We start from the raw sequence: 22,972 nt of genomic DNA, 5'->3' as shown, positions 1-22,972 counted from the left end.
ATAACATCTACTATTTAATAATCATAAAATATCTGTTTCTATTATTTCAAAATAAGTGAATACCTACCTCATTTTTTCATTTTCTGCCTCCAATCTTAAGTGTGTTCATGTAAATGAACTGCACTTCGCACCAACTGGGCTTCATCAACCCCATTCGTGTATTTGTTTATTTAACACAGACATATTTTTACAGCTACATGCCTCAAGCGTTCTACTAGGTGATGTAAATCCAAAGATAGAAAAGAAATGATCTCTGCTACTTACACAGGTAACTCCAATATTCATATGGTAAGTACAAGAATACAAAAAATTCTTAGTCACTGAATAATCTTAAGGTCAATCTTAGCTTTTTAATTTGCTTTTTAAATTGCTCTAAGTTCTGTTGCCATAATATTGTTATCATTTCCTTTCTTCTGTCATCATTTTCCTCCTCCCCCTCCCCCTCCCCCTCCTCCTCCTCCTCCTCCTCCTCCTCCTTCTTCTTCTTCCCCTTCTTCTTTTCTTCTTTTCTTCACCATATTTGCCTTCTATATTCCCCCACTCTCCTCCAGCCTTTTGGAGAATGGTCTCTTCTAGTAAAGATACTGCTGAAAGAACTTCTCCTTTAGTTCCAAATCTTCTCCTTTTAATAGCAATTCTCCTGATAATATACCTGGCTCCCAATTAGTCAGTTTGCTGTTTCATATCCACTTAGATATATGCTGGTCTAATTTGTTATTTTTTTTCTGTGAAATTTCAAATAAATCACAAAAGCAGAGAACATATATGATGAAGTTTTTGGTAAACCACAGTCTTCAAAATATGCCCAAGAAACACCAGAACTATGGCAGAGAGGAAATAAGTGGCCAGCAAAGGAAGAGACTGTGGTTGTCCTTCCACAGATGCTTTTCTTTGATATAGAAAAACAATTTATAGGTCTGCACACAACTCTTGGCAGAGTGAACCAAATGTGTCATCCTTGTTCTATTCACCAACAATAACATTTAAAATCTTTATCTCTACCTATTTTCTCCACTTGTTACAGTGGAAATAATATCTTTGCTCCTATAAAAAGCAAACCCAGCCACTTGTACTCTGGAACCCATTTGCTCTTGACTTCTCAAAACACTATTGAGTTATTCCTTTTCCACCCTTTCTGGCAATACCAATTTTTTCCTTTTCACTGAATCATTTCTATTACCAAAAAATGCTCTAGGACTCACTATATTTTTAAAACAACTCTCATGACCAGACATATTCCTCTCTAGCTACTATCCCATTATTCCTCTCAGAGTATACTTGTCAATAGATTTGGCTAAGTATACACTCTCAAATGCCTCACCTTCTGTTCTCTTTTCAATATATTCCATTCTCTTCTCTTCACAAAATAAGGTCTGATCAATGTCACTAAGGATTCCACATTGCCAAATTCAATGGCCATTTTGCTATCCTTGTGTTTCTTGAACTTTGAGCAGCATTTAACACAGTTGACTGACCACCTCTGACTTAAAAAATTTCTTTTGTGGATTTCTGAACTTGTCTTTGTATTTCTTCTGCCATCTTTAGCTTCCCCTTCTCAGTCTTACCTACTGGCTTCCATCCTTCTGTTTTAGCTGCAACTGTCAAAGTTCTTCAAGGGACAGGACTCAGCCCCAGGCAAGCACTTTCTAGAGCTAATTCTGCTTCATGTACAGTTCTTTTTCCTGAGTTCCTGGTACAAATATCTGCCTGCCTATTTGACATTTCCCTTTGGATATCTAATAGGCATCTCAAACTTATGTCCAGAATCAGATCATTCTTTCTCCAATTATGTCTCAATCTTTTTTCCCAAGTCTTCTTTATTTCAGTGAAGTACAAGGGATTTAAATTTTAGGACAGTGAATTTATTCTGTATGATATTATAATGGTGGATTCATGACATTTTGTTTTAGTTAAAACCCACTGAACTTTATGGCAGAAAGAGTGAACCTTAATGTATGCAAATTAAAAAAATAATTTTGGAGGCTATGAACTCATGGAACCAACTGAAAGAGTTCCTGTGGCCAAAGCTGGAACAATGTGAGCAACAAAATAGATAAAGTAGTATTGGATTGTTATGGAAAATATCAAATAAATATGAATGAGTTTTATTGATATAAATGATTGATAAAGAAGTAAATGGGAGATTAGACAAAAATTACCTGCAGAAGATTTCTAAATAATTCATGTATAATAATAATTCTGTTGTGAAAGAGAAGGGGTATAACTCTCCACTTCTTAAGTGTGGGCTGCACATATTAACTTCCTTTCAAAGGGTACAGTATGGAAATGGAGAAAAGAGAGTAACATTTATACTCTTTGTAAGTTGTGATAAGAATGGCAATTCATCTCTGTGATCTTCCTCCAAAAACCTTTAACCCAAGGGTAATGATGAGAAAAACATCAGTCTACCCCAATTTGAGAATATTCTACAAAATATCTGACCCACTTTTCTCAAAACTGTAAAAAAACAAAAAACAAAACCAAACATCAAAAACAAGGAAAGAGTGAGAAACTGTCAGCCAAGATTATCCTAAGAAGATGTGAAGAGTAAAGGAACTGTGGTATCCTGAATGTGGTCCTTGAATAGAAAAATGTATTAAGTAAAAACTAAGAAAAGGTTTTAGTTGAAAAATGAATTAAGTATAGAATTTAATTAATAATAATGCATGAATATTGATTCATTAATTTTGACTTACCATACTAGTGTAACATGGTAGTGATAGGGGAAATTGGGTATGATGTATATGGGAACTTTCTGTACTACTTTCACAATTTTTCTGCCAGTCTAAAACTATCCTAAAAGGAACGGTTTACTTAAAAAAAATGAAGTTCAACTCACTCTTAAATCACATCCTTTGTGGTTTTCAGCTATTGGGTTTATTTCAATGCCACAGTTTGTAGAGGCTGACTGCTTTTGATCAGGTAATGTCTCTCTTTCCATCTCATTTAAATATGGATTATTCTATTTACAGGATGTTTGGACAGAGGCAAAACACAGAGAGATCAATGATGCAGAAGCCAAAAAAGCATCCCTATCATTGCCAACACAAGTGGGCATGCAAAGGTAAGAACCTATAACCCTCCATTAGCCCACAGATTGTAATACAGTTAGAATTTTCTGTGTGTCTTTTAATCCTAGACTTTTAATGAGAACTTTTAAGAATTTGAACTAGAATCTGTTAATCAGAAAATGTTTTATCTTACTTTTAAATAATATGTTTATGTAGATCTTATTAAATAGAATGTAATGGATCAGATTTTATTTGACCTGGGTTGAAGATTATGAGTGTTATAATGCTATTTTATTAAAGCAAGGTATGTAATTATAAAGGTTAGCATCTGAGATTTGTTTCATGAATTGATATAAATATAAAATTCTTATTTCAAACAACATTTGAGAAGATGGCTACAAAACTCAGTCTTGCTTATATTTCTCTTTTTGACATTCATTTTTATTATTGTTCAATTATTCTGGTATTACTTATATTTTGCCTTCCCAGGCTTTAGTCCCACTGAATAATATCTGTGTGATTCAGAAAAGATGTAAATGAAGGTAGATGACAAATTTTAGTGGCAATGTTTTGACTAACCAGCTGATCAACTAATATCCACCAATTTGATTGTGAATTGTAGTTGTTGAATGGAAGTGTTACATAAGAAGGATATTTAATAAATAGTACATGAAACATATGGACCTCAAAATTTAGCATCAATAAACTCAATTCTTTAAAGATAATTAAGTATGTGTTCATATCAAGATAATTTAAACAGAGATTGAATATTACTTTCCCTCTCCTTAAGACAATGTGCACCCTTCAGAATTATACATTTCTATGACGTATTTTCAAGTTTGTTTTAAATGACTAAATGTTTCAGAAAGAAAAATTATTTATTACAGATTACCCTAAATGTCCCAAGTGGCATCGCACTGTTCTGAGACTGAGCAGCATTGTGCTGGTTATACTCACTGCCACAGTGACTGGACTAACTATTTGGGGTGAGTAAACTGAAAGCTGTATGTTCAACTGTAGAGATTAATGTATTTCCTTTGGAGTTTCCCTTTATTTCTCTAACTTTTCCAGAACCATTTTTCACATTTACCTAACATATTCTTCCACTATTACTTAAACTACATTGGTATTAAATGACACAGTTGGTAATTTCGTTAATAATGAGTATTTTTGTCCCTATACAGAGGAGGCAACAAACTTGTAAATTTAGAAAGCCTATTCTGCTTATAATTTTAATTAATTGGTAAATTGTGTGGGTTTGGCAGTCACGATTCTATGAAGTGAAGTTTTATATTTTGGTAAAAGCACTTAGATTTTTGATCCTTTAAATAAAGCTTTTGGACTTTAGAAGTAGTTTGATATTTTGAAGTTTTGACAAAATTTATCGGCTGTTTGAAAATTTAAGACCAAGTTAAATTTAACCTGAATTATTCCTAAAATGAGCTCTATTTCAAGAAGAGCTATGGGTAATTATATCTGTTACTGTTTCTATTTGTTGTGACCTTCTTTTTTTCTTTTTTCTTTTTTCAAGGTGGGGGAGGTTGAGAGGGGGAGAGAGAGAGAGAGAGAATCTTAATCAGCTCCACACCCAGCAGAGGGCTCTCTATGGGGCTTGATCTCACAACCCTGAGATCGTGACCTGGGAGGAAATCAGGAGTCAGACACTTAACTGACTGAGCCACCCAGGTGTCCCTGTTGTGACCCTCTATGTGTTAGAAATTGTGATAAGCATTTTACATACATCATTTTTTAGTCTTGAGACAGCTGTTTGTTAAGCATTTTCCCCTTTTATATATGAGTAAACTGAGAAACAGAAAAGCTATGTAAAAGTTCAAGATCACACAGCATTCTAACCTATCATGCCAAACAGACACAAATTTCAATATATTTTTAATTTTACTTAGATAATTTTTATTGTTTGTTTCTACATACGTTTTCATAAGTGGAAATCTCCTGAGTCTCTAAGTTTGTTCATCCTTTGTCAAAATATAGGGTTGAAATGCTATAGACAGGTTTGTTAGCCACCAGTGTGCATTCATTTGTAGTTTTGTTTTAACGGATGATTAAAAGGCACAAGCTTATATTTGTAGAAATCTAGTTAGTGTTACTCCTTTCCTTCATTTGGCAGTAAGTCACCTAAGTAGCGAGCATGGAATCAAAGACTGTGATTGTATGAATATTTCTCCCAGGAAACAGCAGGACAATACAAACTTCACAAGTAAGTGGTTATATTTCATTGTATTGTAGAGGAAGAAAAACTTTTCCTCTACCCTCTTAAGTTTGGTACCAGGGGGCCTGTGAATTAAACTGTCAAAAGACCAATTAACAGGAAGAAAAGGTTTATTTGCATTCATAGGAGAGGTAACAAAATAAGTAGCTAGCTCTGCCCAGTTACAGTAAAAGGTTTCTATACCTAGCTTAGTAGGAGAAAGGTGGGGCAAGATGTGGCTTCTCAGGGAAAAACAAATACATTTCTTTAGGAAACACAAATGGCCTTTTCAGGAGAACAAACTGGAGATAATAAAGTAATAGTGTCTGTATACACAGGTGTGTGTAGTCTTTCCCTCTTCATAGTCACAGAATTCCTCCAGAAAGGGGATTTATGGTAGAGTTCTTAGTCGTTTTTTTCTGGGAGTAAACCACTCCAAAGAGGAATTTATGACAACCTCCTATCTCAGAAGTTTCTATTTTTAGTCAGATAAGGGAAGCTCAGAGGAGGCTTCTTCCTGCATCTGTTGATTATATTAGGCATATATAAAAGATAGAAAGTCACTAACTCCTAATACCTTCACCAGTTATGGGAGGTTTTCAGGCAAAGTGCAGTAAACAAGGATATGGTTGCTGTGAAGATTTAAATCCATGCCTTCTCCTTTAATAAGTTTCTAGAGCTTTTGGTCATCTTCTTCTTCCTGATACAGAGTGGAAGGACACCCTTACAAATGGAGATTTCCCATGTAACTGTAAATGTCTCTTACAAGAGGATGATTTCTACTAGGTTTTCAGACCTTCTGTGTCTGCAGTTTCTTAAAAACAACCACCTCAGGATAAACCTTATGCCAAGGAGGCATGTTTCAGGGTGGTATATTTTGCTCTCCTTCCACACTCTTGTGCCTCAGACTCTCTAGTGACTTTCTACAGTCTAAGGACTAAAATCTAAGGACTATAAGCCTAAGCACTTTAACATTGTTTCTTTCTGGGTCTTGATTTCCTACAATAGCAGTCTCATTTCTCATATGCAACTTTCCTCTTTTCACTCTAGCCTCCAGCAAAATAAACCTCAGTATGGTAATAAAATGCAACATACTCTCTCAACCTCAAGTCTGTGTTCATTGATGATCCAATCCATTTCTTTTGGATATTTATCTCTCTGTTGCAACATCCTACCCTCTGAACCCTTCTAACACACACACACACACACACACACACACACACACACACACACACAGTTCAGACTGTAACACTGATATAATCTGATAAAAATACACATCGTTGGTTTTAGTTACATTTCTTACATAATAGGAAATTAAAAATCAAATCACATACATTGGATATTTATATGTTTTTACTCTGTAAACTGCCTGGTTTTCACTTTGTCTTTTTTAAAAAAAAAAAATAATGTTTATTTTCTTCTTACTCATCAATGCTTGTTGTAGAATAAGGAAATTAGCCTTTTCTCCCAAGTTACAACTATTTTCTAAGTAAAAAATCTACCCAAACTATAAACTTTGCATAGTTTAAATACCATGATTTATGCCAAAATATATGTCTAAACTGTAAGTTAAGTTTAGATAATTAATAAATGCTATTGATGGTCATAGAGAGTGATGGAAAATAGTATGAAAAATATAACTAATGTGCATGTTTATGTTGGCACTTTTCCCTTAAGACTTTAGTCTATATATCACATCTCTGTAATAGGTCAACTCAGTGCTTCTCCATTATGGACATTTCTATATTGCTCCCCATACATTACTCTTCTAGGCTTCTCTAGACCACTTGGAAGCCTTTCTACCATGGGGGTCCCAGCACTAAAGCACTCAAAAATTATTTGCTATTTTCATCACTTTGTCTTTGGCATATCACTTGATCTTAAGCCAAAAGGCTGAGAAGAGATATCTTTGGTATATCAATAATAGTCTCTCACACTCTAAATAACTGTACTTTCCAATGGATGAATTTCTTTCCACTTTACCGCACTGACAAGAGCCTGGGCTTCTTTATTGTTGTAGTATGTGACTTTCAGGCAAACAAATAGAAGAGTGAAGTGAATAATTCGTGTTTTATTTTAGAGGCCATATGTTACCACAGCAAAGGTCATATCACAGTAAACCTCTAAATAAGCGCAAGAGCTTAAGGTCATTTATTTCTGTCAATAATTTACGATATTAAATTTCAGCAAAACCAAAATTTGTCCCCAGCTTTGGTCTGAAGTGTGTTTTGAGGTATTTTTCCTGGCCAGTGCAGTTAAAACCTAGTTCATTAATAAACCATTTCAATGCCCATGTTGTTATGACTTATAAAATAAAATGTTCTGGGAAGAGTGTTGTGAAAATCAGGGTACTTTGCTGATTGAAAACAGAAACTTAGTACGTGATATTTTCTCCATATAATATGATTCCTCATACTATCTCTCAAAGAGCTTCGCCAGTGATAACTAACTTTTGTACAGAGTATTTTATAGTTTACATTTTCATGTTCATCTCATTTAATATATCAGGCAAGTTTGTACACAAATTTGTGGATATTTAAAAAATATACAATACTTAAGATATACAACAGTTTAAATAGAATGCAATCAATACTTATGAACCTACCATGCGGCTTAAAATACAAGAAATTATTAGTTTACTTGAAACCTGTGTGTACCTATTTTTGAAGATAGGTTTATTTTAATACCTATTTCAAATTTTTCCTTTTCAGAGATACCTCTGGTGGTCATTAAGGTTATTGGGGTCATGGTGAAAAATTTGTTTTACAAAATTACTGATAAAATATATCATGAAATATATATTTTTTGTACCAGCAAGGGACTCTGAAAAGGATGTATATGTATTTTTTTTCCACAGCAGTTTTTGCCTTATACCTTTTAGACTCTGTTTTACTTTAAGTTTCCCTATGTCCTACCACTTATTATATTGGCTGTATTAGTTATAACCTTGAGTAAGTTCCTTAACATTTACATTCGTCTCCCCACTTTATACTTGTTTACTTCTCCTTAACTGTACTATCTTTATTTACAAAATGAGGAATATGAAATTAATAATTTTATGTATCTTATACATTTCTTGTAAGGAAAAACATTTCATATATTTGTGTACATAAAAAGATAGGAAACTATTTGACATGTGGTAATTACTCAATAATTATGAATATTTCTGGCATTTATCTCTTCTAAAGACTATTCATCAGTGGAAAGGGAGTTCTTTTCTTAAAAATGGGACAAAATCTTTACTTTTAAGGGAAAAGTTTACAAAATTAGTGAAAACATTTTTTTGATATTCAAAACTTGCTCTTCTCCTATTCTTCGTATTTTCCCATTTCAGCAAAACCGAGGCTAAACTTATGCCCTAATAACTGGCTGCAGAAAAAAGGGAAATGCTATAATTTTTTAAAAAGCTTTAAATCATGGACCGATAGTCAAAAATCCTGTTTAATAATGAAATCGCATCTCTTGATGATCCAAGACAAGGCTGAACTGGTAAGAGCTAATTTGTCATGAAAATTAACCCTCCTAAAGCTGAGAGAAATAAGTAGGTTTTTTTTTAAAGATTTATTTTTTATTTATTTGAGAGACAACTAGAGTGAGAGAGTGAGCAAGAGAGAGAGAGAGTGCATGAGCAGGGGGAAGGGCAGAAGGAGAGGGAGAAGCAGACTCCCCGCTGAGCGGGGAGCCCAACACAGGGCTCAGTCCCAGGACTCTGGGATCATGACCTGAGCTGAAGGCAGAAGCTTAAGCGACTGAGCCACCCGGGTGCCCCAAAGTAGGTTTTATAATAGAATTATGGTGCTCATAATTATGGCCATTTATTGAATTCCTAGCAGATGCCAGGCACTGTGGTAGGCATGCTGCAAATGTTATCAAACTTAGTGCTCACAGTGACTTTATGAGATAGGCAATATTTTCCCTACTTCCGGAAGAATCTGCAGAACTTGACAGGTTGTAAAACTTGCCTATTTCACTCAGCATGTGAGTGACAAAGCTGGGATATCAATGCGTCCTTCCACAAGACCTCTTGGAAAGAAAGATACGAGCTCTTTGAATATTATCAGTATCTGGCAATATCCCTAGTATCTTGGGTAGGGAAGATGGGCTCTTTAGTTTGCTCGTGGGTAGTTTTACCATAGGCACCAGTTTTCCCCAAGACTGCACATTAGCAACAGCACTCTGAGAATAGCTCTTGCTCCTTTAAGCAGACTTATTCATCCCTAGCTTTGTCTTCACATCCTCTTTGAGCCCCCTCAGCAGTCGCTGTTCACATCATCATCCCCATGAATCCCATTAAGCATCACATGCCTGCACATAATATATATGAGTCATGTGTTTTGAAAACCTTCCTACATCAGTTTCCTTCCCTAAATATATAGGAAACTTCTTCAGACTTCTTAAGATTTTCCTGAATAGGGAGATAAATACCAAGACTTTCTTAAGTCTGGACAAAAGCCAGAAAACAATATTTTAATAGGTTTAACTCTGTTTCCTCTGGATCCTTTTTCATAGGATTTCATACAGAGTAATATACAAGATGGAATTTACTTTTGGATTGGATTGAACATCACACACCCACAAAAGACATGGACCTGGCTGGATGGCACCCCTTTAAATCCACAGTTGTGAGTATTTAGCATTTGAGTCTCTCAGCAGCCAGTCCCAATGGGGGGTTGCCTGAAACTCCAGATAGCCAAATGGTTCCCTAGACTGAAGACTTTGATCTTTGTTAATAAGTGAATGATTAGGAAATTTGCCTTAAAGAAATGAAGTCTTCTAAGCTAATTTATTATCTTATTTGGGCTTTGAGTTTATCTATAATCCTAGAGGTAGAAATGGAAAACTGTAGTTTACATAAAATTCTCGAAATTTCATTTCTTTTGAAGTATTTCTTAAAAGTTAACCAAATAATCCTTATTTTGATTAGTAGGAAGACTTCAATTATTGGGAAATGTTAAGGAATATGTTTTACATAATACAACAAATAGCACTTGACTTTTTTTAAATAGTGTCACCCCAATCAACAATATGTGTGTTTACTTTGATGCACCTCATTCATTTCTGCTTAAGTTCCATGGGTAGAGAGTGCTAAAACCTTTAGACGTTAGACACTAATCCCCAAAACACAGGCAGAAGCTCCTGGGAGTCCAGGGTTAAACTCTCTACTCTCAGCATCAAGGTTTCTGGTATCACCAAAGTTAATTACACTTCTTGAAAATGTGGAATTTTGTTGCGTCTCTTAAAGAGATGTGAAGTTAAGGGGATTTAGGAAGACTATAGATGTTCTGGAGTGATAGAGCAGGCCCACCAGACTTGCTGAGAGTAGGGGAAAAAAATGCTCTGAAACAGAGCAATTCACCCTACAAATGAATATTCTTATCCAGAGACTATTTACAATATTTCTTGTTAAAATTTACACTCCGTACCTACCCATGCCATCATATTCTCTGTACATCAAGCACTAAATTCATTTTAAAAACTTACCTTTGATTCTTTCTTTTTTTTTTTTTTAAGATTTTATTTATTTACTTGGCAGAGAGAGAGAGAGAGAGAGTGCACAAGGAGGGGGAGTGTCAGGCAGAGGGAGAGGGAGAAGCAGGTTCCCTGCTGAGCAGGACACCCAGTGGGGGGCTTGATCCCAGGACCTTGGGATCATGACCTAAGCTGAAGGCAGACCGTTAACGGACTGAGCCACCCAGGCACTCTTACCTTTGATTATTTCTAATAGAAATGTATCATCATCTTTTTAAAGTGATGCTCTATCAACCCACTTGCAAACTTGGTTAGAATTACTAATTTGCCAATCTTGTTTTTAAAATTGAGGGTTTTCTTTCAGAGTTTTTAGATGCCCTTTGGCTTATTTGTTCAAGACAAGAAAAGTTGGCTTAAAATATCATGGAAAAACAGAACTTAGGGGAATTTTCCTTCTTTCATGTAAAGGGTAAAGGATTTGGGTACACCCATATATACACAAATGCACAGAAATTCCCTTGCTGAGGAGTCCATGTGAGTTTAAAACATTTAAAAGTGGGAAGGTCTTCTTCTCGATTGCTCACTCTAACTTTCACTCCTTCTGCCATTCTGTCTGGGGTTACTGTTGCCACATTTAACATGTAAAGTCTAGATATACCATTCTTTCTTAGGATCTCTTGTAGAAGTTAGGAGGCTTATTAAAGGCAAACAGTGAAGCAAGATTTTTGAAAGGTGTTACACTTGGGATTTAGGTCAGGGAAATGACAAGGGTAATAGTTTAATTTTCTACAGAAAATTGGTTTAATACTTTTTGAAAAACAATGCATATTTTTAGATGTGTTGATATTTCTAAATTTTAGAATGATAAATATGATACTGTCTGTTATAAAGTTGGTATCATTCCATTGTTGCAGATACTTAAAAAGTTGAATCAGGAATCTTTGGAGTAATAAAAGGACTTTTTCTCCTAAAAGGGCAGGACTATCCTCTATCTTAGTCCTTTTGGGCTACTGTGACAAAATACCACAGCCTGGGTAGCTTACAAGCAACAGAAATTTATTTCTCACTGCTCTGGAAAATGGGACTCCAAGATCAAGATGTCAGCATGGTCATGTTTTGGTGAGGGCCCTCTTTCTGGTTTGTAGCCATGTGAGGACATGGTGGGAGGGGCTAGGGATCTCTCTGGAGTCTTTTTTATAAGGAATGAATGAGGATTCCACCTCATGAGTTAAGCACCTCCCAAAGGCCCCACTTCCTAATACATCACTTTTATGGGTTAAGATTTTAACATATGAATTTTGGGGGGAACACAGCATTCAGACCATAACAGATAACAGTCCTCTAAGATCTTTATTTTTAATTTTTTTTGGTATGATCACATGGAATTGGGAAACCAGTGCTTCTTATTCACATATTTATTTAATTCCACATAGCCTTTCCATTTACAAATGACCATTTTTGGTAAGAAACTATTTGGAGCAACTACCTTCATTAATGAAGTCATTTTTTAACAGGCATTCCTTGTCTGAAAATTACAGTGTCTTAGATCTCCAGTTTGGAGAGTACATCCCTCCTAAGGAGGGAGAAAACATACAAAATATGCACAGTTGTGTTTTTAGCCAAATGAGAACAGGATGTTGCTTTTTCCTCTACAGATTTCAAGTCCTGGGCCAGGTTGAAGATAATGCCTGTGCTGTGATAACAAAGAAGGGTGTGTTTTCTGAAAAGTGTTGCAATCAGAGTTACTGGATATGTCAACACGTGATTTCTGCAGACAGTGACCTCTAAACTTATCCCAGTTTATCCTTCCTATAAAAACCAGTCACGAGGACTTTTTAATTTATGTATTTTTGTCAAAACACATTATTTTTACAACAAATATTATGGTGATAATGATGATAATGGTGTTGATTTGTGTCACTCTCAATGCGGGCAATCAGCCTCCACTCATGCCCCTGGCTCTATCTGGTCATCGGTGCTGTATTTCTATAGTTATCTCCTATTCATTAGGGTGGCCATTTTAGACAGAAATTGTCCCTTTGCTCAATAATTCTCTCCCCAGGGCGCCTGGGTGGCTCAGCCATTTGTTTAAGCTCAGACTCCTGGTTTCAGCTCAGGTCATGGGATCGAGGCCCGTGCCAGGGGTAGTCTGCCTGGGATCCTTTCCTTTCTCCCTTCTCCCTCTGCCCCTCTTCCCACTATAAATAAATAAATGAATAAATAAATAAATAAAATGTTAAAATAAATTCCCTATACCTCTCATTCACCACTGGGAAAGAAGCCTTTTCTTTTTTTTTTTTTAAGAGAAGCTATCAAATGATATATTCATGGACTTTCTACTACTGAGTCTACACAATTGTTTGCATCTTACTTATTTCTTTTTCCTCTCCTCCTATTTCCAAAAAAGGAGTATCCCTCCATCTGTCTAAATCAAATCTCTAATCTACAGTTGGGATTGCGTCTCTTTTCATTTTTTCAAGGAGCTTCCTTACTCCATCATCTCCACTCTAACCTCTCTCTTCTTCCACCGCCTTTTCTTTTAGCAATGAAACATGCAAGAGCACAAGAAAATTTTCCCTGAACCACATGTGGCTTCCAGTTTCAGCCCAGTTTCTTCCACCTCTTTTAAGTCAAACTTCCTAGAAATTGTTTCTACTTGCTTTTTCCTCTTTTCACCTCCCACTCCAGTTTCTTCTAAAATCTGGTTTCTGCTTTTCCTATTTCACTAAAGTGTTCTCACTACGTCACAAATGTCTTTCTTCTGGCAAAACACAATGAAGATGATTTAGCTTTCATTTTAACTCTCAGCAGTGTTGCTCCTTATTGACCTATCCTTTCTTCTAGAAATATTACCTAACCTCAGCATCTGTGTATGACCCAATGCCCTCTTGAACCTGTATCTATGTCTCCTGCCATTGCTACTCAGTTTTTTCTGAAGCATCTCTTCTCTCTTCTGATTTCTTCAATACTGACATTCTTCAGTGTTTTGGGTGAATTCTTTTTTTTTTTTACGTCTATACTTTAAATTTTTAATTGTTATGTTAATCACCATACATTACATCATTAGTTTTTGATGTAGTGTCCATGATTCATTGTGCATAACACCCAGTGCTCCACGCAGAACGTGCCCTCTTTAATACCCATCAACAGGCTAACCCTCCCCCGAACCCCCTCCCCTCTAGAAACCTCAGTTTGTTTTTCAGACTCCATCGTCTCTCATGGTTCGTCTACCCATCCGATTTACTCCCCTTCATTCTTCCGCTCCTACTCTCTTCTTCTTTTTTTTTCTTAACATATATGCATTATTTGTTTCAGAGGTACAGATCTGTGATTCAACAGTCTTGCACAATTCACAGCGCTCACCATAGCACATACCCTCCCCAATGTCCATCACCTAGCTACCCCATACCTCCCACCCCCCCACCACTCCAGCAACCCTCAGTTGGTTTCCTGAGATTAAGAATTCCTCATATCAGTGAGGTCATATGATACATGTCTTTCTCTGATTGACTTATTTCACTCAGCACAATACCCACATGGACGTTCCATCCACGTCATTGCAAATGGCAAGATCTCATTCCTTTTGATGGCTGCAAAATATTCCATTGTGTATATATACCACATCTTCTTTATCCATTCATCTGTCGATGGACATCTTGGCTCTTTCCACAGTTTGGCTATTGTGGACATTGTGCTATAAACATTGGGGTGCACGTACCCCTTTGGATCCCTATATTTGTATCTTTGTGGTAAATACCCAGGAGTGCAATTGCTGGATCATATGGTAGCTCTATTTTCAACTTTTTGAGGAACCTCCATACTGTTTTCCAGAGGGGTTCCACCAGCTTGCATTCCCACCAACAGTGTAGGAGGGTTCCCCTTTCTCCGCATCCCCGCCAACATCTGTCATTTCCTGACTTGTTAATTTTAGCCATTCTGACTGGTGTGAGGTGGTATCTCATTGAGGTTTTGATTTGGATTTCCCTGATGCTGAGCGATGTTGAGCACTTTTTCATGTGTCTGTTGGCCATTTGGATGTCTTCTTTAGAAAAATGTCTGTTCATGTCTTCTGCCCATTTCTTGATTGGATTATTTGTTCTTTGGGTCTTTAGTTTGATAAGTTCTTTATAGATTTTGGATACTATCCCTTTATCTGATATGTCATTTGCAAATATTTTCTCCCATTTTGTCGGATGACTTCTGGTTCTGTGGACTGTTTCTTTTGCTGTGCAAAAGCTTTTTATCTTGATGAAATCCCAATAGTTCATTTTTGCCCTGGCTTCCCTCGCCTTTGACGATGTTTCTAGGAAGAAGTTCCTGCGGCTGAGGTCGAAGAGGTTGCTGCCTGTGTTCTCCTTTAGGATTTTGATGGACTCCTGTCTCACGTTTAGGTCTTTCAACCATTTGGAGTCTATTTTTGTGTGTGGTGTAAGGAAATGGTCCAGTTTCATTCTTCTGCATGTGGCTGTCCAATTTTCCCAACACCATTTGTTGAAGAGACTTTTTTCCATTGGACATTCTTTCCTGCTTTGTCAAAGATGAGTTGACCATAGAGTTGAGGGTCCATTTCTGGGCTCTCGATTCTGTTCCATTGATCTATGTGTCTGTTTTTGTGCCAGTACCATAGTGTCTTGATGATGACAGCTTTGTAATAGAGCTGGAAGTCCGGAATTGGGGTGCCGCCAGCTTTGCTTTTCTTTTTCAACATTCCTCTGGCTATTCGGGGTCTCTTCTGGTTCCATACAAATTTTAGGATTATTTGTTCCATTTCTTTGAAAAAAGTGCATGGTATTTTGATTCGGATTGCATTGAATGTGTAGATTGCTCTTGGTAGCATTGACATCTTCACAATATTTGTTCTTCCGATCCATGAGCATGGAGCGTTTTTCCATTTCTTTGTGTCTTCCTCAATTTCTTTCATGAGTATTTTATAGTTTTCTGAGTACAGATCCTTTGCCTCCTTGGTTAAATTTATTCCTAGGTACCTTATGGTTTTGGGTGCAATTGTAAATGGGATCGACTCCTTGATTTGTCTCTCTTCTGTCTTGTTGTTGGTGTATAGGAATGCCACTGATTTCTGTGCATTGATTTTATAGCCTGCCACTTTACTGAATTCCTGTATGAGTTCTAACAGTTTTGGGGTGGAGTGTTTTGGGTTTTCCACGTACAGTGTCATATCCTCTGCAAAGAGTGAGAGTTTGACTTCCTCTTTGCTGATTTGGATGCCTTTGATTTCTTTTTGTTGTCTGATTGCTGTGGCTAGGACTTCTAACACTATGTTGAATAGCAGTGGTGATAGTGGACATCCCTGCCATGTTCCTGACCTTAGGGGGAAAGCTCTCAGCTTTTCCCCATTCAGAATGATATTCGCTGTAGGTTTTTCATAGCTGGCCTTTATGATATTGAGGTATGTACCCTCTATCCCTATACTCTGAAGAATTTTGATCAAGAAAGAATCCTGTGCTTTGTCAAATGCTTCTTCTACATCTATTGAGAGGATCATATGATTCTTGTTCTTTCTTTTGTTAATATATATCCCATTTTTTGTCTTGTCATTTTGTCCAGAGGAGAATAGATGAATGAGAGAACAAAATGCTAGCAGGTTAACAACATCCCCAGAAAATATACTCTAAACAAATCAAAAAAGACCTAAAACCAGGGGAGAAGAAAGGGAAAGAAAGAAAAAAGAAAGAGAATAAAAAAAAGAAAAAGAAAAAGATAAAAATAAAAACAGAACAAAACAAAAAAAAATATGATCAAATATGATCAGGCCAGTGCATCGATCAGTGCCATATACTAGATTTTGGGTGTATTTTGGTCTGTTAGAAGAAAGTGCCTCCTAAAATTGTAAAGAAAGAAAGACTTATATATGTACAAAATAAGGGTGATACAATGAAGGGATGGAATATGACTGTAAAGTTGAAAATTATAAAAGATTTTATAAGAGGAATTGATAAGTTGTTTGAAAAACGAAGAAGATTTAAAAAAAATTTAAAAAAAAGGGAGAATGTGATCAGGCAGGAGACTAGAACAAAGCCATACACTAGTGATTTAGGGTATATTTTGATCTGTTAGAAGAAACTGTATCTCAAAATTTTAAAGAGAGAACAACTTATATATATATGCCAAAACAAGGGTAACTACCATGAAGGGATAGAATATGACTCTAAAAATGAAAAATAAATTTTTTTTAAAAAAAAGGCATTGATAAGATGTTGGTTGAAAAAGGGAAAAAGAAAAATTAAAAAAAAAACAGTTAAAAAAATTAACTTTGAAAGACTAATGAATCATGGTAAAAAAGCCATGGATTCTATGTGCAATATTCCTTTAGCGCTGGAGTTCTGCCGTTCTCATTGATCGGTGAACTTGGTCTTGGCTGGCTGTTCTTGCTGATCTTCTGGGGGAGGGGCCTGTTGCCGTGGTTCCCCAATGTCTTTGCCAGAGGCAGAATTGCCTTGCCCTTGCTGGTCCGGGGGCTAAGTAATCTGCTCGGGTTTGCTCTCGGGAGCTTTTGTTCCCTGCAAGCTTTCCCTATGGCTTTGGAGGACAAGAGTGAAAATGGCAGCCTCCAATCTCCACCCCAGAGGAGCCGAGAACTCGGGGCCCCACTCTTCAGTATGCCCCCAGAGAAAAGCAGACAGTCATTCCCGTCTCCCCAGTCTCCAGCCACACTCCGTGCTCACCCGGCCTGTGACCGAACATTTCTATCTCTGGCACCCGACCCCATGTGGAGTCTCCAAACCCAGCAGATCCCTGCAGTGCGCTCTCGCGCCGCTCCTCCTGGAGGAGGAAGGGGAGTCTCCCCGTATCTGCCATTTGTTGGGTCCCTGCTGGAGGAGCAGTGACCCGACTGTGCTGTGGATCATGGTTTATGGCAACCCCGAGCTGAGAGCCCACACCTTGCCTCCATCTCTGCAGCCGGCTTCCCCGCTCTGATACCTGGGAGCTCTGCCGCACTCAGGCACCCCCGGTCTTTCTGTGACCCCGAGGGTCCTGAGACCACACTGTCCCGAGAGGGTTCCACCCCCAGCTTAGCCTCTGGAGCGACGTTCCTCGGTGGAGCTGACTTCTTAAAGTTCCGATTTTGTGCTCCATGGCTCTATCACTTGCCAGAAGCAGCCGACAGAGGGCCCCTCCCCTGCCATCTATTCTCCCGAATATCACCTCAGATTCACTTCTCCGCATGTCCTACCTTCCAGTAAGTGGTCAGTTTTCTATTCAGAGTTGTTGCTATTCTTTTCTTCGATCTCCTGTTGAGTTCATAGGTGTTCAGAATGGTTTGATCCCTATTCAGCTGAATTCCTGAGACCAGACAAAATCCAGGTCTCCTACTTCTCTGCCATCTTGCTCCGCCCCCCCTTTTGGGTGAATTCTTAATCATACACAATTCTTGGCTAAACTCAACCACATTGTAAGTTCGATATTCATCAACTTATTGATAACTCCCAAACTCATATATATTTCTAACCGAGACCTTATTACAGGTGCTTGCCCACTGGACATCTCTATTTGGACATCTCAAAGCCCCTCAACCTTCACATGTTAAAAATTAAACTCGTTAGCTTAGCAAATGGCAGCAACGTGCCCATTAGTCCAAGCCAGAGTCCCTGGAGTCAACCATGACTTCTTTCTTTTCACCCTCGATATTCACTCATTTAAATCCCATCAATTTTACCACATAATTATTTCTGAATCCATCTACATATCTTCAGACCCATCCTGTGGTCCTGGATTCCTGCAACAGTTGTTTTGTCTGTTTCTAGCTTTGTCTGCCAAAGTCCATTCTCCATATCGTGACCACAATGATTGTCTAAATGTCATATCAGACCGTATTACTCACCACTTAATTCCTTTTCATTGCTTAAATCTTTGACCATCTCCTCCCAGACTCTTTGTGTCATGGCTCGTCTTCATTCCTTCTGCACCGCCATGCTTTTAATGATGCTGACAACCTAAATTTATTCAGTTTCTCAAATGTGTCATGCTTTCTCTTGCCTCAGATCTAATCGTATATTTGCCTCAGCTTGATATTCTTCCCTTTCGTACTCTCTTGTTTAACTCTTGCTTATTTTTCAGATGACCAGTTAAGTGCCACTTGGTGGAAATATTTCCTTAACCATTCTCCACTCCAGACTAAATTATATGCATTTGATGTATATTTTCATAGTTTCCTATACTTATCTTAACATTTAATACCCTATTTTTTGACCGTCGTTTAATTATTTGTATTTATTAACATACTGTAAGCTCTGGAAGGACATGATCCTCATTATTGTATGGAAAAGACAAGGTGCCTGATGCATGATGGATGATAAATAAATACTTATTATGTTGTTGAGATTATTTGTAACATGTTTTATTGTTTCCCCAGCATAAATTTTCCTAGTTGCACAGAGCTTCCCTTAGCCTAGATGATCATAATCTGCCTGTAGAGAAATAAACCACTCTGTTTAGTTTTGTTTTTTTCAGTAAACCACTCTGTTTAGTTTTTTTTTTCTCCAAGTGTTAGGTGTACGTGGGCTAATAAATGAAATTTTCCAGGTTTGTTGTTTGTTTTTATTTTTGACCTAGAACCTACATTGAGACTTGGAGCAGAGAAATTATTACATTAATGTTTGTCAGTTAAATATGAAATCACCAATGGGAAACCTACTTTAAAGTCTTAGATCCACTAAGAGAAAAACTTAAAGGTCATACATGAATTTTAAAAAAATTATTGCAAATTGATATGTGTGAACAGAAGTAATTATAGTTAACAGGGAATGAAATATAAGAACTTCAACTAACTTAAAAAATTAAACACAGAGTACACAAATCCATGTTTATTTAGTATAATGAATGCAAACATATGTACTATTTTTTTTAATGTGTACATTTGGGAAATGTGGGAAAAAATGTTAGGAGAGAAGTTGCAGTTAAGGAGAAGGGAGGGAAAAATGATGGAAGATTAAGAGGTCTGTGGATTTTAAAAAAAATTCTTGTTCAAGAATTATTCTTGAAATAATATTTCCCATTAAGTTCTAAAATTTGCCTTTGTATCTAAGGAAATATTTTAGTGGTGCAATTTTGATACAAGAATTCTAAAAACTACTGTGAATTGAATTAGCCATGTCTAAAAATCCTTCTAGAAATCAAAGCTTGTCTTGTTATATCCACTATAGATCTACATATATGTATATTTTTTAAGGGATTAGATTGCCTGAATCATAACAACTAAAGTTATTTTTAGATTACCCAGTTGTCCAAATTAATATTTTTAATTATACAGTGATTCTACCTGTTGGGAGGGGAGCATTTTAAATGATGTAAATTAGAAGATTCTCAGTGGAAAATCCTTTAGGAATAAATTTATAATTTATGACACTCAGAAGTTTTTATCCTTAAACTTTAGACTTCTTTTGGAATGTATATAGGTTTATGTGTATGTATGCAGTTGGGGAAAACTATTACTTCACTATTGCTTCACTAAAAACTTTGATGAGACCACGTGCAACTTCCCATTTATACTCCTATTAAAGTTGAGTGCTAAGTCTGCCTCTCCTCTCAGGGAAAGGAACGGCTGAGATTCTTTTGCTCCTGAAGTCTTGTTATGTCATTTCCAGCTCTTATTGTTCCTGGGCCCCTTTTCACCTTCTTTGAAAATTTTTATACCATTGTAACAATTTTTCACCTCATCTGGTGCATTAACTTTAAAAACCAAAAAAGTTCTAACATTAGGTAGATAGGAAATGTGAAAAAGAGAAAGGACCAGTTGTACTGCCCACTTGCCCCCCTCAGCACCTTTCTCTCTGACATTGTGTTAACACGGTAAGGTGCACCTCAGTGCATGCCCTCTTCACACTGGTTTGCTGAGTAGCCAGTTCAGCAGGGTGGACTTGTTGGAACACCCTTAGCCAAGGAACTCTTCATACTACTTTCTTCTTCATCCTTGAGGGCTCCCTTTCTGCCATTATCATTATTTTCCCGCTGTACTTTTTTTAATTCCCAGAAATCAGTTTGATTATTTCCCAAAAACAAAAATGAAAAAATGGGATTATTTTAATAGTTAAGATGCCCATTGGATGATATGGCAACTCAAAGGTGGTAGGTCTGAGATATATGCTGGGTGTGGCCTTAGACCAAACCCAAAGCAGAATTCTCAAGGAGCAAAAAGGGTTGTGCAATAAACCCTTAACAGTAAATTGTTCACATGTATTAAATTGCTACTATGGAAACATGCCCATAGATACTGGATAGCTACTGAGTTAGTATTCCCATTTTCAAGTAAGCATTTTTTAAGTCAAATGAAATATCATATATTCACTCTTATGCAATGATAAGATTATATTCCTAAACATCTTTTCCCCCCTATTTATCTTCAATTGCTTTGAACTCCCTAGCTTTTCCACTAATCACTGTATAAATTAACATGTTACTTTCATACTTTGTTTATACTCAGTAGGTATATTGTATATATAATATGTATACTATAAATATATACATACTAAAATATATACCTAGGGGGTCTATATATATATGTATATATTTATATGTACATATACATATATATGTTATGTATATATGTACATATATATATATACATAACACTTAGGTGCATATATATTATAAATAAAAGTATAATAAAAATTTTAATCAAATATAAAAATGTTTTATAAGTTGTCTTTCCAAAATTTTAGGGATATGCATTTCCAAGCATAATTATTAATTATTTTCTTGCAAGAGAGATGTAAAAATGTTTTGATTTTATTTAAAAAAACATCAAGGGACACCTTGATAGCTCAGTCATTAAGCATCTGCCTTTGGCTCAGGGCATGATCCCAGCCAGGGTCCTGGGATTGAGCCCTGCTCAGGCTCCCTGCTCAGCGGGAAGCCTGCTTTTCCCTCTCCCACTCCCCCTGCTTGTGTTCCCTCTCTCGCTGTGTCTCTCTCTGTCAAATAAATAAATAAAATCTTAAAAAAAAAGAAAAAAGAAAATATAAAAACACCAAAACTCTCAATTTGCTTCTAAAGTAACAACTTTATTTTAGTATTAATTAGTACACTTGAGGCAGACAACTTTAAAATCTATGTTATTAAGTATACAGTAGCATTAGGTACCATAAAAGTGACGAGTCATACAAAGGGATTCTTGACATTATTGCTCTATTATTAGAGAGGGCTGTTATAATGATCATGTAATTTTTAAAACTATACATTGGAAGGGCAAAGAAACATTAGTACATTTTCCTACTTCATCTCGGATACGATTCAGTATTAGAAGTTTTTGCAGATTCGGTATTAGAAGTTCTGCAGTTTTACAGAGTATTTCAGCATCTGTCTTCTAAAAAATATGCCCTTGTCTCATTTAAGACTTCTGTAAATACACATGAACTAATTTATTTGTCTAAAGTTACACTGTTGTTTTACTAGTGCTCTTCCGGACACAGATTCACCTCTGTGACCAAAACTAAACAACTTAAATTTAAAGCTTACCTAAAAAGTAAAACAAAAATCAGAAATAAGCACTTATAAAAGATTATTTTTTCATTAAGGAAATAATTGCCTGCTCTTTGCTACCAAGCACTTTGCTCCTTTTGTCATGTCAGTTCACCCCTCAGACCTCTGCAGCTCTATTTGTGTTCATGTTATATATCCAGCCCAGACTTGCTTGTGAATTCCAGAATGGCACATTCGACATCCTACTAAACATCTCCACCTGGATTTCCTATGGGCTCCTAAAACTCAGTAATTCAAAAATATCTTTTGTTTTTATTTGATAATTATATATATTTGAAGATGTCACTATCCTATTTCAATAACTTTAGAGAAATAACCTAAAGCATCAATGCTTACCCTCCTTTGACATGGCATAGAATTCCTCCCAAACTCGGCCCCGGCCCTCCTTCCTCCTCCCCTTCCTCCTCACTCCCAACCTCAGCTCCTACTTTCTCTAATCTCACTCTCTTCAGTGCAGTGCTTCCAGACTAGAATAGTTTCCCAATGGAGTAGCATTTGGTATTCTCACCTGTGCTTTCCATTCTGCTGGCAATGTTCTTCCTGAGAATTTTCTTCCCGGAAAACCCTTACCTTACTTGTCAATTTCACAATATTTTCCCTGACGTGATTTCCCTGGGAATGTCTTTCTCAGACTTGGGACACTTTCTTCCTTCTGCTGCCATTGAAACTTTTCATACATCATCTACATTTGTGCACTCCTTACACTGATAACCACCTGTTGAAGGTTTATCTAGCCCATCTCTGACTTTCTAAAGAATGGAGGAGGGGGCAGTACAGGGAGGAAAAG

At 36.7% G+C, this 22,972-nt stretch overlaps 1 protein-coding gene across 13 annotated transcripts in view; it reads left to right on the top strand.

Annotated features, from left to right (window-relative positions):
* The window catches only part of LOC112830121 (killer cell lectin-like receptor subfamily F member 2), a 49,453-nt gene that overhangs the window by 10,658 nt on the left and 15,823 nt on the right, over window positions 1-22,972 (top strand). For 9 of the 13 annotated variants that reach the window (XM_073877996.1, XM_025879818.2, XM_073877999.1 and 6 more), the window contains 6 exons: window positions 194-268; window positions 2,973-3,064; window positions 3,899-3,997; window positions 5,140-5,229; window positions 8,555-8,709; window positions 9,730-9,842. In XM_073877996.1, coding sequence (XP_073734097.1) covers window positions 2,974-3,064; window positions 3,899-3,997; window positions 5,140-5,229; window positions 8,555-8,709; window positions 9,730-9,842 — 548 coding nt within the window. In that variant the 5' untranslated portion in view covers window positions 194-268; window position 2,973. Of the gene's footprint in view, window positions 1-193; window positions 269-958; window positions 3,065-3,898; window positions 3,998-5,139; window positions 5,230-8,554; window positions 8,710-9,729; window positions 9,843-12,344; window positions 12,895-22,972 lie in introns of those variants that run through there. The other 4 variants (XM_025879815.2, XM_025879816.2, XM_025879814.2 and 1 more) reach the window with 4 other exon arrangements.

Source organism: Callorhinus ursinus, unplaced genomic scaffold (genome assembly GCF_003265705.2).
Source record: "Callorhinus ursinus isolate GAN/ISIS: 27379988/994484 unplaced genomic scaffold, GSC_fseal_2.0 scaffold27, whole genome shotgun sequence".
Classification (NCBI taxonomy): domain Eukaryota; kingdom Metazoa; phylum Chordata; class Mammalia; order Carnivora; family Otariidae; genus Callorhinus; species Callorhinus ursinus.
The sequence above is the reverse complement of the archived record's forward strand: the minus strand, read 5'-3'. Positions and strand labels throughout refer to the sequence as shown.